The sequence below is a fragment of the Callorhinchus milii genome, unplaced genomic scaffold (assembly GCF_018977255.1).
Source record: "Callorhinchus milii isolate IMCB2004 unplaced genomic scaffold, IMCB_Cmil_1.0 Scaffold7, whole genome shotgun sequence".
Taxonomy (NCBI): domain Eukaryota; kingdom Metazoa; phylum Chordata; class Chondrichthyes; order Chimaeriformes; family Callorhinchidae; genus Callorhinchus; species Callorhinchus milii.
In genome coordinates this window covers 28,129,174-28,149,477 of record NW_024704748.1, presented here as the reverse complement: position 1 = coordinate 28,149,477, position 20,304 = coordinate 28,129,174, and the positions used below count along the sequence as shown (strand labels likewise).

At 41.9% G+C, this 20,304-nt stretch overlaps 1 protein-coding gene across 1 annotated transcript in view; it reads left to right on the top strand.

The window, feature by feature from the left end:
* Nucleotides 1-18,616, top strand: part of entpd1 (ectonucleoside triphosphate diphosphohydrolase 1) — a 36,933-nt gene extending 18,317 nt beyond the window's left edge. Inside the window, exons 2-10 of the mRNA XM_007910566.2 lie at nt 3,603-3,730; nt 5,064-5,181; nt 6,007-6,157; nt 9,711-9,870; nt 11,005-11,235; nt 13,537-13,794; nt 15,474-15,584; nt 16,249-16,386; nt 17,760-18,616. Of these exons, the coding sequence (XP_007908757.1) occupies nt 3,603-3,730; nt 5,064-5,181; nt 6,007-6,157; nt 9,711-9,870; nt 11,005-11,235; nt 13,537-13,794; nt 15,474-15,584; nt 16,249-16,386; nt 17,760-17,966 (1,502 nt within the window). The 3' untranslated portion in view covers nt 17,967-18,616. The remainder of the gene's footprint in view (nt 1-3,602; nt 3,731-5,063; nt 5,182-6,006; nt 6,158-9,710; nt 9,871-11,004; nt 11,236-13,536; nt 13,795-15,473; nt 15,585-16,248; nt 16,387-17,759) is intronic.
* The last annotated feature ends 1,688 nt before the right edge of the window (nt 18,617-20,304 follow it).

Sequence of the window (20,304 nt, the reverse complement as noted above, 5' to 3'; positions counted from 1 at the left end):
CTCATCCTTGTGAATCTCCTCTGCACCCTCTCCAGTGTCTCTACATCCCTTCTATAATGTGGGGACCAGAACTGCACAGTATCTAAGTGTGGTCTAACCAAGGTTCTATAGAAGTTTACCACAACTTCCCTGCTTTTCATTTCTATCCCTCTAGAAATAAACCTCAGTGCCTGGTTTGCTTTTTTATGGCCTTATTAACCTACTTTTAGTGGATTGTGTATGTGTACCCCTAGATCCCTTTGCTCCTCTACCTCACTTAAGGTTTTTATTTTCCAGGATGTATGCGATTTCCTTATTCCTTCTACCAAAATGTACCACCTCACACTTTAATACATTGAATTGCATTTGCCATTTAAATACCCACTCAGCAAGTTTATTAATGTCTTGCTGTAATTTGCTGCAGTCCTCCTCTGTAATAACTACTCCCCCAATTTGGTGTTGTCTGCAAAGTTTGAAATTGTACGGCTGATTCCCGAGTCCAAATCATTAATGTACATTGTGAACAACAGTGATCCCAGTACTGATCCTTGTGGAACACCACTGCCCATCCGCTGCCAGTCTGAGTAGCTGCCCTTTACCCCTACTCTCTGTTTGCTGTTTTGTAGCAGCTTGCTATCCATTCTGCTATTTTTCACCGACTCCACATGCTCTGACCCTATTCATTAGTCTATTATGTGGTACCTTATCGAACGCCTTTTGGAAATCTAAATATACTACATCTACCGCATTCCCCTTGTCTACTCTTTCTGTTACCCCTTCAAAGAATTCAATGAGGTTGGTCAAGCCTGACCATCCTTTTTGCTGACTATTCTTTATTATGTTTTCCGTTTCTAGATGTTTTTCTATTACTTCCTTCAGTAAGGATTCCATTATCTTTCCTACCCCCGATGTTAAGCTGACAGGTCTGTAGTTCCCTGGGCTTGTTCGATCTCCCTTTTTAAATATGGGTATAACATTAGCTATGCTCCAGTCCTCTGACACTACTCCCTTTTCTAATGAGTTATTATATATGTGTAATAGTGCCTCTGCTATCTCTTCCCTCGATTCTTTTAATACATGTGGATGCAATCCATCTGGACCAGGGGTTTTATCCTGTCTGAGTTTTGTTAGTTTTTCGATTATATCACCCCTTTATATCTTAAATGTATTTATATTATTTTTGATCTCTTCTACTGTCATGTCCATCTGATTGGTCTCCCTGGTGAATACTGAGGCAAAATACACAGCATCCGAAATAAAACAGGAGAACTGGAGGGAATAATTTGTGGTGAGGAACCAGATATAATTGGGATTACTGAAACGTGGCTACAGAAAGAACAGGACTGGCAATTAAACATTGTAGGGTATAATGTATTTAGAAAGGACAGATGGGAAAAAGGGCAGTGGGAGTAGCTGTAATTGTAGCTGTACTCGTTCTGCATTGTGGCTGTCCTCCCCACAGTCATTCTGTTTGTGCCCACAGGAATCAAGTACCTCATACCTGCATACCTGTTGGACAAGACAAGTGTCTGCGGGACCTCCTATTCTTCCTCTCCTAAATTCCCACTACTCTGCTCACGGACAGTAGCACCGTCTCTCCCCCCCTCCTCCACCCCGGCCTTTCTGTACCCGTGCTTTCCTATGGGGTGTGACTGAGTTCAGGCCAACCTATCCAGAAATTCCTCCCCCTTCCTTATTTCTCGCACTCCAGCTCAATGATTCTGAGCCGGAGTGTGTCAAGTCAGAGCCATTTCCTGCAGAAGTGATAGTCCAGGACAGTTTCACAATCCACAAACTCCCACATGTAGCATTCCTGACACACAGCCTGTGCTGTCATTTCAACTTATATTTTATTAATTAAATATGTAGTTCGCTTCGCATCTTCTTCCCCCTCTGCACCTAATTTCCAATCTCACCTAATTTCTTCTCACTCTGGTCGCCTCACTCTGGTCGCAGCTCACTCCAATAGGCTCTCCCTTAAACAAAACGCAAAATACTGCAGATGCTGGAAATCTGAAACAAAAACAGAAGCCGCCGGGACCACTCAGTAGGTCAGGCAGCATCTATGGAGAAAGGAAAGTGAGTCAATGTTTCGGGTCCACGACCCTTCATCAGAACTAATATCCCTTGTGTGGAGAGACTACAGAAGTTGAGTTTGTTCTCCTTAGAGCAGAGAAGGTTAAGGGGAGATTTGATAGGTGTTGTTATCACGATCTGGAATGCACGGCCTGAAAGGATGGTGGAAGCAGATTCAATAATAACTTTCAAAAGGGAATTGAATATTTACTTGAGAAGAAAAAAATTGCAAGGCTATGAGGAAAGAGCGGTGGAGTGGGACTAATTGGATAGCTCTTTCAAAGAGCCGGCACAGGCACGATGGGCCGAATGGTCTCATTCTAAGATTCTATGATAATAGCCAGTAAAATTTCCTCAGTTTTCTTATCAGCCTCTTGCACTTATTTTCATAGCAACAGTAAAAGCATGATTAGGATTACTCCGAAGCTCTTGCCAATTCAGAACAGTTGATGTGCTAACTACAAGCAGGGGCGGTGTTTGCCTGGCGGGGCCCCCTGAAAAGGTTCAGTTTGGGGCCCTACATTTTACTAGATACTACATAATAAATAATAATCTTTGCATTTGATACAGCACCTTATCTCGTCATTGAGACGTCTCAAAGCACTTCACAGAATATACTATAAAGTGAACTTTGTATTTTGTAGGCGAAACATGGCAGCCAATTACACACAGCAGTGTCCCACAAACAATCGTGGATTGAGTGACCAAATTATTATTTTGGGGGAGGGATTATTACCCCAAAATAATACTAAATATACTTAATCTGGTGTCACATGATCAATAAAATCAATGGAACGGGTGCCCCAAACTGAACACAATACTCTGAATGGAGATTTGCTAGGGCTTTATATAACTGGAGGAGCACATTCTTATTTTTTGATTGCAGACCTCACTTAATAAGTGTCAGTATTTGCCTTTCTGCTTTCTGACTGTTTTCTGTACCTACAAATTAGATTTTCATGATGTATGAATTTAAAACAGGGAAAGAATGGGGAATTAGGGTCAGAAATGGATAGCTTTTTAGAGGAGCAAACACTGACTGGAAAAACATTACGTCCCCTCTGCCCGGTCACAAATGTTTTGCAAACTCAATTCAATTTCTATTTTAGAAACAAGATGCTAAAATTAAACAAAGTACTTTCTAACAAAAGGGATTTAGTAAACTGAAGCCGAAATCAAATGATGATGAGCAAAGAGATAGGGATTAATCTAAGAAACAAGAAGACAGAGGTCTATCTCAAATTGAATAAGTCTTTGAACTTCACTGAATGTTTTAAGTTCAAAGACCTTTGCAGGCCTACAAAATATTTAATGGTTCCAGTATGTCTCCTGAAAATAAATCTATGTTCTGAGTACTTCAGAGTATTTACAGCTAAAATTATAAATGGCATATGCAGTAGGAGGCCAGTCGGCTCATTTTTTATGCTGTTTGTGTTCCTACAAGAAATCAGCTATTCTTAAACTAAATTTCCCACTCTTTCTCTAATACCCTTTCTCTGAATCTTATGTCATTTAATTAAGATGCTAAGCTTCTCCTCTAATTGTAGGAGTGAAACAAAAGAATCCATGGCACAGGCCGGTAATCCTCCTCATTGCTTTCCTGATGGTTATTGGAATAGTCGCATTAGTGGCTATAGCTGTAGTACAGAACAAGCAACTTCCACAAAAACTGAAGGTAAATATTGAAATAGGTACAGTAAATTCCTGATAACTCAAGCCTGTCTTAATTTAACTTAAACTTATTTATTTTTTGATTTGGAGAATGTTTAGAAGAATATTATGTTCTATACCTCTCATGTTCAGGTGAAATTAATTGAAAGTTAAGGCTGTCAAGCATATTACTCCAAAGATAATAGCCAGGTTCTTTTGTACCTTGAATTGAATAAGTCTTCTGAAACCTGATTTAACTCCACTGAATGTTTTGTTAAGTTCAAAGACATTTGATGGAGTGTGGACAGGACAACAAAATCATTTAACCGTGGAAGGAAGAAAAACTTCCAGTATCTTTCCTGAAATTGCCCTTTTCAACTGTAACCCTACGTCCTCTTGTTCTACTGTCTTGGTGCACCCTGAAGTATTGATCAAGATTTACTTGTTCAAACCCATTTAAAATGTTATATACGTCTAAGAGGTTCCCTCTTAGTCGTCTTCTCTCAAGACTGAAGAACCCAAGCTTGTCTAATCGTTGTTCATAGCTCATTCCTTTAACACTGAGATCATCCTTTCGCTCTCCTTTGCATTGCCTTTAGGGCTTGGGCCACCCCTTATTGTCTCAAATGTCCCTAACTGTATACAGTATTCAAACACAGAGACCTATACTTCCCAAGTATGACTTCTGGGGATCTAAACTGAACCGATTTAACAATATAGCCCAGCATCCTGTTTGCCTTATTTGAGACGTCGCAACAACATGATAAGGCACTATGTTAAATGCAAGAATTATTATTATTATTTATTGCTCCCTCATAGCATTTTCCATTCTTGCATTCTCTCATACACCCCAGGGACTTTGTTGGTTTTAAACCCCTTGAGCCTACCCAGAATCCCAGGAAATATCTGGTTAATAACTTTATATTAGGATAGAAACCCTTTGCCTGCTGTTTCCACTATCTGACTGCAGCAGTCTCACTCGCATAACATCACTACCCATTTTGTGGTTAAGAGAGAATCCTGAAAAGTTGGTAGTTTTTAAAAAAAAGGAAATGTAAAATTCACTTTTGGGAGTTGCTTTTAAAGGCACAAATATATTTACAATACATCCCTACACAGTTCTAAGGTAAGCAGAGATATGTTTTTCCATTCTAGGTCTAATTTGAGTTGTACTCATCAATAACAATATAAATTCAATCCATGAATACGTCAGAATAATTTTAATTGATGAATTATCTTGTTTTCTATAATGTATACTCTTTGAATTGAAACTGCTGTTTTATGGTGCAAAATTCTAACAGTACAAATCAATATCTCTTTGGTCTGAATAATGTCATGTTCAATTGTTTCTCCAACAGTATGGCATCGTTCTGGATGCTGGTTCCTCTCATACCGCTTTGTACATCTACCAGTGGCCTGCTGAGAAGCAGAATGACACTGGCAAGGTTCAGCAACTGGAAGCCTGTAAAGTGGAAGGTACGAGTTTCATGACATTAAAGATCAAAAAAGTCCCTGAATTAATTGTTTGCCTTACCACAAGATGGCCAGAAGTTCACATCTCACTGAACTAACTTCACCTGAATACATTTCCCACAGGGGAATGAAAAAATACATCTCATTACTCTGATATCATGTCTCCATTGAGACAATCAAAAGGCTTTACGGTCAATTAGGACAGAGTCTGGACATTGCTGCAAGATTTAACCTCAATACAATATAAATTTACATTTATGTGGAGCATTTCATGTCGGCAGGACGTCCCAAGATGCTTAACAATACTTGTTTGGCATCCAAGCTGGGGGGTTTTGCCTAGGGGGTGGGGGAAAATGATTGAAAGCGTGATCAAAAAGTACAGGTCCTACGACAGACCTTGTGCAATGTGAGGGAAACATTCACAGAGACTCTTGTGTCAGAGTTTCAGGGAATAGGGACCGATAGGCTGAATGCCCAATTGGGGTGGAGGACATGAAGCAAGCCAGGAAGCAGCAAAGTCGGTAGGTTTTGAGGGCACAGAGGTAGGGTGAGGGTAGGCCATGGAAGGATTTATTGTAAAATGGAGTGACTGGATTTGTGGGTAAATGTGGCAGTCAATTTACACATAGCAATGTCCCAAAAACAGCCATGAATAATGACTAATTTTATTCAAGGGATTGATAGCACGACCCACAGCAAAACTCCCTTCTCTTTTCAAATAGTGCAAGAGATCCACTTGAATAGCAGACATTTTTACATTTAAGTTGGAACATTATGCCACACGGAAGAGCACTGCTATCTCACTACATTTTCTTTACCTCTTTCCAGGTCCAGGAATTTCCAGTTATTCTAAGGAAGTTACAAAGGCTGGCCTCGCTCTGAATCAGTGCCTAGATAAGGCAAAAGAGATCATTCCAGAACACCAGCACACTGAAACACCTTTGTATCTGGGTGCTACTGCTGGCATGCGCCTTCTGAGGTCAGAGTGAACAACACCTGCTGTGCAGGATGGCTGTGGTATTTGCCTAGAAATAGTCACTCCACGTAACAGCAACTGCCTGTGAAGTGCTCTGAGATGTTTTCACAATATGGTACTAATTAAATGCAAGAATCAATTCAATAAAGCATTTTGGTGGAGGCCACACCCCTAGATTGGATTGAACCTTTTGGAGTCAGGGGTTCCAATAAAATAATCAAAATTTATAAATTAAATGTAGTTGACACTTGGATCCATTTGAAATGATTATTTGTGGGAATTATCTAGAAAAATGCTTCTAACAGATGTCACTCAAGTCTCCTGCTTACTTAATTCCAGAGAGCAGGTTGGCAAGAGTCAAGGTTTGGGGACCCCAGAGTAGCCATTGGGGTACAGCTGGAATCCAACCAGCTAAATCCGCAGAGCTTGCCATTCAAAGCAATGTCTGGTAAGCTTTGCCACTGCTTGTCCACCTAGCCGCTAGGGCTAAGGCATGCAGAGTTAACAGTTAAGTGGGATGGATCCCTGTCCCTTCTAATTCCTGCCAATAAGCCAGGCTGGAGGGGCTGTCATCTTGCAAGTCTCCTGAACCGTAGGCTCGCCTCGTTCAGGAACTGGACTACCAAAGCTGCTGCAGAGGGTTGGTTCAATTCTGATGGCAAAGATCATCTTGGAGCCAGTTCAGCTTCAAGGAGACCCCACCTACCATGGCACCCCATAACCCACCACCACATCTGAAAGGGTTTGAGACCTCACTAGGTAGATGGGAGCTACCAGGAACTCCCTGTGAGCTTGCTGGTGGGCACCACAGCTCAACATGAAAAGTGTGAATGAAGTCACAGATAGGAAAGGATTGTGGAAATCATAGAATCACAGAATCATAGAATTATACAGCACAAAAAGAGGCCATTCGGCCCATCGAGTCTGTGCGGCTCTTTGAATAGAGCAATTAATGTTAATTTCACTCCCCAGCCCTTTCCCCATAACCCTGCAAACCTGTCTTCCTCAAATACCCGTCCACCGCATTTTTAAAAGTAGTTATCGAATCGGCCTCGACCGCCCTTTCAGGCAATGCCTTACAGATTCGAACAGATTGCAACTGATTATCCCAAAAGGTTATAGATGCCATACTGAAATTTTAGGAGGAAGATGAATATTTGGTAGCCAGAGGTAGCAAATGTAATCCCCTCATCCATATACACATCAAGTTTCCTCCCAAATATATTGATACTTTCTACTCCAATCACATCTTCGAGGAATGAGTTCCATATTCTTACCACCATCCATACAAATAAATTCTTCCTTAAATCCCTGTTACATAAGAACATAAGAATTAGGAGCAGGAGTAGGCCATTCGGCCCCTCGAGCCTGCCCCACCATTCAATAAGATCATGGCTGATCTATTCTAACTCCACCTACTCGCCTTATCCCCATATCCCTTAATCCACAAATCTATCAATCTCAGTCTTGAATATGTTCAAGGACTGAGCATCTGCAGCCCTTTGGGGTAGAGAATTCCATAAATTCACTACCCTCTGAGTGAAGAAGTTTTTCATCAACTCAGTGCAAAAGGGCTTACCCCTAATTTTAAGACTGTGACCCCTGGTTATGGTTTCTCCAACCAGGGGAAAAAGTCTCCCACTATCTATTCTGTCGTGCCCCTTAATAATCTTATAGGTTTCTATAAGATCACCTCTCATTCTTCTATATTCTAGAGAATATAGGCCTAAATTGCTCAACCTATCCTCATAACTCATCCCCTTCATCTCAGGTACCAACTTAGTGAATCTACATTGTAACCCCTCCAAGGCGAGTACATCCTTTTTTAAATAAGGAGACCAAAGCTGTACACAATACTCTTGGTGCGGTCTCACCAGGGCCCTATACAGTTGTAGCAAGACTTCCCTACTCTTATATTCTAACCCTTTTGTAACAAATGCCAACATACCGTTAGCCTTCCTAATCGCTTGCTGTAGCTCCAAACTAACTTTTTGTGACTAGTATACAAGGACACCCAAGTCCCTCTGAATGCTAACATAATCTAGCCTCTCCCCTTCTAAAAAATAATCTGCTCTACTGTTTTTGCCACCTATGTGGATGACTTCCCACTTCCCTACATTATATTTCATCTGCCACCTATTTGCCCACTCACCTTGCCTATCTATATCTCGTTGCATTTTTTTAATGTCATCCTCGGTGTTTACTCTCCCTCCTACTTTAGTGTCATCCGCAAATTTGGATATATTAAGTTCGATGTCCTCATCTAGATCGTTGATGTAGATTATACATGATCCATGTGGCACACCACTAGTCACATCCCACCAATCTGAGAAGGACCCGTTTACCTACTCTTTGTTTTCTTCCCATTAGCCATTCTTCAATCCATGCTAATATATTCCCCTTAATTCCATGGGCCCTCATCTTGTGGATCAACCTTTTATGCGGCACCTTATCAAATGCCTTTTGGAAATCTAAATATGCTACATCCATTGATCCCCCCCCTATCTAATCTACTTGATATGTCATCAAAAAAACTAAAAGACTTGTTAAGCATGACTTCCCTTTTGTAAAGCCATGTTGACTCTGTCTAATCATATTGTGATCCTCTAAGTATCCCACTACTACATCCTTAATTAAGGATTCTAGAATTTTCCCTACCACCGATGTCAGACTAACTTACTGGTTTATAGTTCCCCATCTTCTCTCTCCCACCCTTCTTAAATTGTGGTGTGACGTTTGTGACTTTCTAATCAATGGGAACCGTTCCAGAATCCAAAGAATTTTGGAAGATCAGACACAGGCCTCCACGATCTCATGAGCTACCTCTTTTAGATCTTCTCATAAAATAATAGAAATGCACATCATAGAAGGAAGCCATTCAGCCCATCAAGTCTGCACTGGCTCTCAGAGCAAGCTAATCTTTCAATCTCACTGTCCTGCCTTATCTAAGTCCCCCTTCAACCCTCCAACTTTGATATACCCGTCTATTTTGCTCTTGAAACCACAAGTAGACTTCACATCTACCACCTAACGTGGCAGGGCATTCCATTCCAACAACTCTCTATATCGTATGTTTATGTCTCCTTGTTTTGGAATCAGCAACAAATGGAAGCCTATTGATGTTCACTTTATTGAATCCTTTCATAAATTTAAATACCTCATTCAGGTCCCTTCTCAATATTATCCTCACCAAAGAGATTAGCTCTAACTTGTCCAATCTTTCTTGATAGCTTTTTCACTCATTACTGGTAACATCCTAGTAATTCTATGCTGCACTCTCTCCTTTTGGAAGTCTTAAGAACACCACCTCATATTGCTTCACGATGTCTATTGTGTCACAAAAAAGCCTATGAGGTTCATCAGGTAAGACCTTGTTGCTTAAATAGGAAAATAGTATTTTCCAATTATTGATGTCAGGCTATTCATTGGAACTCAGCCCAAGGTGCTCATGATACAGAGATATAAATATGGAGAATTACCCTTCCCAAGCAAAAAATTATAACTGTCCCACTTTCAAGTTTTTCATTTTATAATGTATTCTATTCCTTATGTACAGGTTACAAGATGAACAACAATCTCAGAGGCTTCTAAACTCTGTGGAAAAATTCATTAGATTATATCCATTTAATTTCCAAGGAGCACGGATTATAAGAGGACAGGAGGAGGGCGGGTATGGCTGGATTACCATCAACTATTTGTTGGGCAACTTCCTGAAGGTTAGATTTAATTACTTCATCTAAAATAATGAGATTTTGTAGTATAGACTGTACAGGGATGCAATGGTGTGAGCAAATTCAGGAAATAATTAATGACTATTTGGTGAAGAAATCGATTTGAGAGGAGATTACATAGTACAATCCCTCTTCTATAGAATAATGTTTGCATTTGATATAGCACCATTGAAACATTTCAAAGTGAGACAGAGTTTACTGTATAGTTTAATGACTAATAAGGCAAGCACAGCAGCCAATTTGTGCACAGTAATGTCCAACAAACAGCCATCTCTCCCTCAATCTTGCCCCCTCCTTCACCATTTTCAGATTACGCCTGAAGACCTTCCTCTTCAGCCATGTTTACGGTCACATCCCCCTTCCTCCGGCTCCACCTCTTTTAAGCACTCCGAGAGACTACCTACCCTACGTGAAGGACGCTATTATAAATGCATGTTGTTGTTGTTGTCAGACAGAGAATGGCAGATCCTCTAAGGAGACTTAGGCTTCCAAACGAAGCTGCCCATGAGATGGCTGATTTAGTCAGGCTGGCCTTGCAACACATTTGTGGAGTAAAGACAGTGTTGTCTGTTGATACATGCAGAAACCAATCACCATCCATAAGAATATCCAAACCAAACAAAACTCCATGCATCCCAACTATGCATGAAAATTCCTGGGTATTGAAATGGAACGTGCACTCTCCCCTCAGAGAAATTAGTCCTGCTTTCCTAATTTCTAGGAATATTAGGCACACAATGGCGAGAACCAAGGTTTGGGGACCTCAGAGTGTACACTGGGTCTCCTGGAGTCTAACCAGCTACAACCACATAGCTTTTGATCGAAAGCACAGTTTGGCAAGCTTTCCCACTGCTTGTCCAGCTAGGACAACCCCGCTGTTAGGGCTTTGACTTCAGGATTAACAGGAGCTGAATGGGAAGAATCCCTGCCCCAGAGCCAGTTCAGACCCAAAGAGACACCACTGCCCTTCCCCCCACCCACCCCCAGAGAATAATCATTACCATTAAAATGTTATCTTTATCTGTTATTTCAAAGAGTGATACAAATTGACATTCAAAAGTTAATTCATGTTTAATATGTCCCCATCGCTTTTTCTTCCATTTCCTCTGTTCTCATCAGGATAGTGGCTGGATTACACAGTTATCTGGGGGAAAAGACACTGAAACATTTGGGGCATTGGACCTCGGTGGTGCTTCCACACAGATTACATTTGTTCCTGAAGGAGATGTTGAACCTGAAGAAAGTACTTTGTATTTCCGTCTGTATGGGACGAGCTACACTGTTTACACACACAGTTTCCTGTGCTATGGAAAAGATCAAGCCCTTAAACTACTACTAGCACAACGAAAAGTAAGCAAAACAATATCAGGATAATGTCTCCCTGCCCATGTAGTCTGTCAGTGGGCATAATAGTTAGTTAAGGTTACGTTGTCTTACTCTTCAATCATGCAGACCAGCGTTGTTGAATCTAGATTTGTGGCTCATGAAGAATAGGTGAGCCACACCAGTCAAAAACGTTACACCAGACCTGTGAATATTCAATCACATACGATGTGACATATGCAGCAACAGCGTAGTCATAGTGGAATCACTCCAACAAAGACTTTGCATGTGTATGTCAAAAAACACTGGAAATTTTTGAATATTCCATACTCAATGCCATCTTGCAGAAATTAAGCAATAACTAGTTATTTTAAAAATGTAAACAAGCCATTGGTCCTTGTACAGTTGCATGTGCAATTTGCCAGTATTTAACTGATATGCATTTATATACGAAGGGAGTAGAGACATCATGAGGTGCAAGTTATATTCGTTTAAATACATGAAAGAGAGTTCCTGTGTATTTAATATACAAATCTACAAAACCTACAAGGTGCAAAGACCCAGCTGTCGCGCTCTGTGCTGACTCATAACTTCCATTACGGCTCTCTTCCCATCGCTCTCCACACCAAGCGATGTGAAAAGAGCTGCAGTAGGAGGTATGAGGCAGCACAGAGAGCAACGGGAAAAGACCCGTAGTGGGAAATATGATACGGTGACATAGCTAGGAATGGAAGTTTGGTCATTCCCTGCCCACCTAAGTTGGTGCCCACGCAGATTTCTATTCCTAGCTGTGCCCCTGAACCCATCCAATCTGTGTAATTCTACATGTTCCCCCTTGGTGACATCATCCGCAGACATGGAGTTAACTTCCACATGTATGCGGATGACACCCAACTCTACCTTTCCTCCTCTACTCTCAACTCCACGACCCCCGATGTCCTGACAGCTGTCTGTCCGACATCGAGTCCTGGACGAGAGACAACTTTCTTCAGCTCAACGTGCGAAAAACCGAGGCCCTCCTGATTGGCTCACGTCAGCGCCTCCGCACCTCAGGCGCCGACACCATCAGCATCCAAGACTGCACTCTCCACCTCTCAAAGCCAGTCAGGAACCTCGGCGTTTTGTTCGACCCTGAGCTGTCCTTTCTCCCTCACATCCGCACCATAACTGGCACCGCCTTCCATCACCTCCGGAACATCGCCAGACTACGGCATTACCTCACCCCTCACGCTGCTGAAACCCTGGTTCACGCCTTTGTCACCTCAAGGCTGGACTATGGGAACTCTCTCCTCACCGGCCTTCCCGCCACCTCCCTCCACAAGCTGCAGGTCATTCAGAACTCTGCAGCTCGTGTACTGTCCCGCACCAGACACCGCGACCACATCACTCCCACCCTCGCTCGCCTCCACTGGCTCCCCATCCCCCAGAGGATTGATTTCAAGATCCTCATCCTCACCTACAAGGCCATCCACGGCCTCGCTCCCTCCTACCTCTCCAACCTACTATCCCCCTACCTACCTGCCCGTACCCTCCGTTCCTCCGGCTCCGGTCTGCTCCACGTCCCCCGCCCCAACCGCCCTACCATCGGTGGTCGGGCCTTCAGCCTCTCAGCCCCGAGGCTCTGGAACTCTATCCCCCAGTGCCTTCGCCGCTTCCTCCCTCTCCTCCTTCAAGGCCGGTCTCAAATCCTTTCTCTTTGACCAAGCCTTCAGCTCCCCTCTCGACTCTCTTCCCCCTCCTCGCTCCCTCCCTTCCCTCCCCTCACCCTGACCATTTCCCCCCTCCTCGATCCCTCCCTCCCCTCCCCTCACCCTGACCATTTCCCCAATGCTCGGGTCATGACCCAACTGTGCAGCGCCTTGGGACGTCCTCCTGACGTGAAAGGCGCTTTATAAATGGAATCTTGTTGTTGTTGTTGTTGTGTACTAGGGCAATGTTCTGATTACCCCCAAAGGGTAGTCACTCACTGTTGTACCCCAACATAAGAGGAACGCTACTCACTGATATCATTGGCATTGGAGTGTAGCCACTCTGTGATGATATATTCTGACATCAGAGGGTAGCCGCTTGTTGATTATACCTTGGCAGACACTTTGACACAGCCAAAGTGTACAAAATACACAAAATATCGTTGGATACAGTTTCATACAACTTGTAATCCAATATCCTAATGCACTGTTGCTCGTTTCTTATTCAGTTGTTTCACTGATGATAACACACAAAGTACAATGACAAAATACACATGGAAACATTTGGTGCAAAAATACCAGTTACATTGTATTGTGAGCTCCACACTTCGCTAGAATATTTTTCCTTTTTTTGATTCAGGAGTCAGTAAGTGGAACTATTACTAGCCCATGTTTCAACAAAGAATACACTAGAAACCTCAATGTGACTGCCTTCTATAATACCCCATGCATACTTGGATTGCCCAACACAACACAAGACATAATCAAAGTCATTGGAGAAGGGAACGCAGAAGAATGCAGAAAACATGTCCGAGCCCTCTTCAGTTCCACTGACTATACTCTGACAAGCTGCCCATTCAATTGTGTTTACCAGCCTCAAGTGCAAGGAGAATTTGTAGTAAGTACTATGGGTACTTTTTTATATCCATATGGCCTTTTAGAGGTAATGCTACACTATGGCTAAGCAAACTTTCAACTTTGAAATTTGATTTCCAACTGAAATACCTATCAGACATCAAGTCTTGGATGTTTGTTGATGTTGATTTCGTTAATGCCCTCCTTGCTGGTCCCTGCAGCTCCACCATTCACAAAATTCAGTTGATCCAAAACTCCACTAATACATGCCCTCATCCGAACCAAATTCCACACCCTTATCATCCCAGGGTCTTGCCTTGCCATGGTCCATTGACTCTCTATTGCAGAAAAGATTGACGTCAAGATCCTCATATTCACCTACAAATCAGTTCATGTCCTAGCATAACCTCCCTATCTTTCAATCTTGCTGACACCCCACTCCCCCACCTACCCTCTTCAATCAACTGACTCCAGCCTTCTGCATGTCCCTCGTCCCCTCTACTCCACCATCAGAGGCTGTACTTTTAGCCACTGTGCCTTGCAATTCTGGAACTCCGTCTCTCAATCCTTGCCTTGCCCCTCTTTGTCCATCTTCAGATCACAAAAGAGGACCTCCCTCTTCGACCATGCCTACGGTCACCTCCATTTCTCCTCAGTTCCGTGTCAAGCTCCGCCATTGTTAAGCACTCCAAACACTACCCTGCGTGAAGGGCGCTACATAAATGCACATTCTTGTTTATCTGAATGTTGTCACAACCAAAGCCATTAAGCCTTGGTTCTCATCAGCACCCCCTCAACTCTGGCTCAGACTTTATAATTGCATGGATACACTCTCCACCTCGCCAAGCCGGTCAGGAAACTGGGTATCTTGTTCGAGCCTCAACTGTCCATCTTGTTCGACCCTCAACTGTCCTTTCTCCCCCATATCCATACCATGACCCGTTCTGCCACCCCCACCTCCGCAACATTGCCCAACTCCGCTACTGCCTCACCCCTCAGGCTGCTGAAGCCCTCATACATGCATTCGTCACCTCAAAGCTCGACTACAGAAACTCCCTCGTCGGCCTCCCCAATTATTCCCTTCACAAGCTGCAGATCATCCAGAACTTTGCAGCTCGTGACCTCTCCCGCACCAGGCTCCGGGACCCCATCACCCCCACTCCATGTCTCCTGCCCGACCCACCCTACCATCAATGGCCGAGCTTTCAGCCCCTCTGCCTCCACCCTTTAGAACTCCATCCCACAATCCCTTCGCCTTGCTCCCTTCCTTGCCTTCTTCAAGGCATGACTCAAGACTCTCCTTTTCGACTGTGCCTTCAGCCGCCCTTCTACCTCTTCTACCTCTCTGCCCTCCCTCACCCCAACCCTGCTCCCCCATGCTCGAGTCCTGCTCCCTGACATTGGGACGTCCTCCCAACATGAACGGCACTTCACGAATGTAATTTGTTGTTGTTGCCGCCTGGCTGCTTACTCAGCTCACAGAACCTGTGTACAATCTTGGCAGGTTTATTTTGGTCAGTCAGTTGTCCGCATAATCTGAAAGTCACTGGCATTATTAAGACTATCCAAACCAGACAGTCTTCCACGTACATTTGTCATCTACACATTGAAATTTCCCAGAATCTAGAAATAGAATGTGCTCTCAATCTATGGGTTTCACTGATAACATTATCCTGCAAATAAAACTGTCACAATTAATTTCTTCCTTTCTCTCTCCCACAGGCATTTTCTGCTTTTTATTTTGTGATGAATTTTTTAAACCTGACAGGCAAAGAGCCTCTGAAACAGATGAAAGATACAATAGATAATTTCTGCGCGAGATCATGGAATGAGGTATGTAACTGGTCTACAATGCATGTCTTTCAGCATGAGCCACCTTTTCAGCTGGGAATATAGGAACACAAATACCCATTCATTTATCAAATATGTTCTCCCATTTTGGTAGACATTTTAATTTTATGTCCACCTGCGTTCCCACCTTTAAAGATTTATGTATGTTAACACCTAAGTCTCTCTGTTCTTTACTCCTCTTAAATTTTACCATTGAGAATATGATTGTTCTTATTTCCTATCAAAGTGTACAATCTCAGATTTTTCTGCATTCAATTCCATCCGCCATATCTTCTACCCAATCTACTCCTGCAGTCTATACCTCTAGTCTGTGAAATTTTTTGTAAACAAATAAGTTAATTGCTTACATTCTTTGTCACTGTTAGTTACACTCCCTATTTTTTATCATCTTTAAATATTGTGTATTTTACATCAGAATCCAGATCATTATAATTCCTCCTTGAGTCCTTCTCTTCAATTCCTCTCTTTAACTCCTGAAAAGTACCTTTTCCGGTGTCATTGGTTCCAACATGAAAGACAATATTGAGCTGTTCTCCCTTCCTCTGCCACCTTATTAAGGTGTAAAATGAGAAACAGATAAGAATGGGATTCAGATTACAGAAGTAGGGTAGATCAATTTGCTTTTCTAACATTTTATTTTTCACAGGTTAAAGATAACTTCCCAAAGACTCGTGTGAAATACCTGAGTGAATATTGTTTTTCTGCAAACTACATTTTGATACTTTTGACTGAAGGATACAATTTTACCTCCGACAATTTGAACAAAATTCAATTTATGAGAAAGGTAATTTTACTCTATCTGCAAAATATCCACTACAGATTTATTCTTGGGACTTTATAGAGGCTTCCTCAGTTGATGGTGATGTCTCCCATTACCTGTAAAATATACCCAGTTACCTTAAGAGAATCAAGGTTTCCGACAGCTGTTTTCTTGATACATCCATCAGTATCCATTCATCAGCTTGATAGCATCAGCCTAGCTTAGTGGTAGCACTTTCACATCCAAGTCCGAAGATTGCGAATTCAAGCCCCAAATTAACTTGGAACTCATATCATCTAGTTAACATTCCAATGTATTGTTGAAGGTGCCAACCTTGGGCGAGACTGAGGTCTAGTCTGCCTGTTCTGGTGGATGTTTAAGATCCTATGGTACTATTTGAAAAGTGAAAGGAGTTTCTCTGGCTAACAATCCCCCAAGTAAAGTTGGTCACTCACTCCATGATCATTGGTGCGTAAATTGGCTGCTGCATTTCACCCACAAAATACACAATCAATCACCTTTACAGTGTGGTGTTAAACACATGCAGAAGCCCATTATCATGCCTTAAGAGAATCTAACCAAGACAGAGTTCCTTGTATGCCATCTACACATGGAAATTCCCATGTTTGGAATGGAATGTGAACCTTCTCCCTAGAGGGCACATTCTGCTTACTCGATTCGAGAGCATTAGGCACAGATTGGCAGGAAGTACAAAAGAATCAGAGCAAGGGAACCAAGGTGTGGGTTGTTTATGGTTGGGGTATTGGATTGTTGTGAGCTGAGAATAAAATAATTACTATTACACCAGATTGAGAATCATTACAGGGACCCCAGAATGCGCCTTGGGGTACGGTTGAAGTTTAATCAGCTAAAACCGCAGGAAGCTTGCCATTGAAAGTTCTAGCATACATTGTGTGTGACTTTCTCTCTCGTCTATCTTCTATCCCTAAACTGCATTGCTGGATCATAGTCGGAATAGGCAGAAAAAATAGTATTCTTGGGAACCTTGCACACATAAATACAATAAAAAAAATTATATATAGCATTACATTTTTCCATTGAAGTCTGCATTTCACACTGGCAGAGTATGGATATGTGGTATTCTACCATATACATGACATTGCACATTAGTCTACAAAATACAGTTACTTTACTTACATTTACATTGAAGTTCAGAAAGTGAAAAACACTACATCAAATCCAATGTGTATATTTTTATTATTAATACTGAGCCAATTTTGGATTTTGACCACACCAAGGAAAAAATTGGCACAACCAAGTTACAACCCCATCTAGGTACTGGATAGACACTATACATTATACATCTATTTCTATGTTACTTGCAGATTCCATCTCTTCATAGATATGTCACTAATGAGTCGCTTTCTTTTTTCCAGATTAAAGGAAATGATGCTGGCTGGACACTTGGTTACATGTTGAATCTAACAAACATGATCCCTGCCGAGCTTCCTTCCCCTCGTTCCCTAACACACACTTCATATGTAACACTCATGGTCATCTTCTCTCTCTTTCTTTTGATTCTGCTACTACTTACATTGTTGAACTCCAGGGGATTACTCTGCAGAGCACAGAAGGGAATTTAATGTTCAGACCAAGATTTTTAACAGTATTCTAATGCACACAGTAGAATAGATTTGGCATAAAAATTGTAACATAGAACATACGAGTCATAGCATATACATGTCCTCCTGCATTGGTCAGAAGATATTCGAGCATTGTTTGCGCAGATGGTATCATTACTCCAATTTCGCCAGGACCAATTGTTCTCAGTATCTCAGCAACAACAACAAACAACTTGCATTTATATAGCGCCTTTCATGAACTCCTCGGAGTGCTTAAGACTGGCATAATTTGATGCCAAAGTTGTGAAGAAAGAGGAAGTGACCATAGGCATGTTTGAAGAGGAAGTCTTCAGGTGTGATTTGAAAATAGGCAAAGAGGGGGAAAGGCTGAGGGATTGAGGCGGAGAATTCCAAGGGCTCAGGGGATAATGGCTGAAAATTCGGCCAACAATAGTGAAGCGGATGGGGTTGAGAGGCACACAGAAGGTCCAAGGTGGTGGAGTGAAGGGCCAGGTAGATGAAAGGGGTGTGAGCAGGGAGGTGCTAGGGCATGAAGTGAGGTCTTATCTGCCTGTTCAGATGATTAAAAATATCTGATAAAAGAGAATTTCCCCTAGTGTTGTGATCCACAAACTTTAGATTTTTAAAAACGCGGTGGATGGGTATTTGAGGAGGACGGGTTTGCAGGGTTATGGGGAAAGGGCTGGGGAGTGAGATTGACATTACATTGCTCTTTTCAAAGAGCCGGCACAAACTCGATGAGCCGAATGGCCTCTTTTTGTGCTGTACTCAGTATCTCTCAGTATCTCAGATTGATTGATTAATTGATAAATTGTTCATTCACTTTTTGGCTATGTATATGACCTTAGCGTGTATTGACTGCAGCATTAGTCTACTTTTGTCAATAATTAGTCTGTGAAGCTCTTCAAGGATGTTAATGTTATCAGTACTGTATCAAATGAAAGGATTATTATAACTCTCTCCCAAAATTACTTTGCTACCGTTTCTCTGCCTTTATCAACCTCCTGAAAAATGTTTCTCTTAGAGTAGGTCCTTAATCCTCTTATCTCTTGCTTGATAAATCCATCACTAGAATTGTCAATCATGTCTGAGATCTTTTTTTGTGAAAGGCCTATATAAATGCAAGAAGTAATTGAAGTTTGCAATCGGTATAAACCAAGTCTCAGTTATTTTTTATTCCTCATGTACATTGCCAGAAAAATTTATATCAGGTCGTCTGTACAAGCTTTGACTCTATCAAGGAACACACAATCTTTATAATATCCTCAGAAGTCACCTATATTTGTGTTAATATGAAGATTGTCCAAAATGTAGCTGGAACACAAAATGAAAAAGCTGTGAGCTGAAATCCAATGAGATAGTTTTATAACTATGTCTTGTTCTGGATTCCACAATTAAGTGAAGTTGTTCCTATTTACTTTGTCAATATCCTTTATTATTTTCATTTCAATTAAATCATGATTAGCATCCGGAACTCCAACCAATATAACACTAGCTTACTCAGCCTAACATCACAGTTAAGTCCTTTTGTCTTATCGACATTATATTATTCCAGGTTCATCCTAGTGCATCATTGCCTGCCCTGATTGAAAGAGCTACCAATTGGTCCCACTTCCCCACTCTTAAACCAAGCCCTGCAATTTTTTCCTTTAAGTACCTATTCAAATCCCTTTTGAAAGCTATTATCAAATCTGCTTTAACCACCCTTTCAGGCAGTGAATTCCAGACCGTAACAACTCTCTGGGTAAAACATGTTTTTATCCTAGTCTCCCCCCTGATTCTTTTGCCAATTATCTTAAATCTGTGTCCTCTGTGACCCACCCACCAGAAGAAATAGTTTCTCACGAGCTACTCTATCAAAACCCCTCATAATTTTGAACAACTCTATTAAATCTCCCCTCAACCTTCTCTTCTCTCAGGAGAATAATCACAGCCTCTCTAATCTTTCCACATAATTGCAGTCCTCATCCCTGGTACATTCTTGTAATTCTCTTCTGCATTGTCTCCAAGGCCCTGACATCCCTCCTAAAGTGTGGTGCCCAGAATTGGAAACAATTTTCCAGCTGAGGCCTAACCAGTAATTTGTAAAGGTTAAACATAACTTCTTTGCTTTTATACTCTATGCCACCATTTATAAAGCCAAGGATCCCATACGCTTTTTTAATTGCTTTGTCAATTTGTCCTGCCACCTGCAAAGATTTCTGTATATGAACCCCCAGGTCTCTCTGTTCCTGCATGCCCTTTAAAATTGTACCATTTATCTTATATTGCCTCTCCTCATTCCTCCTCCCAAAATGCATCACTTCATATTTCTCGGCATTAAATTCCATCGGCCACT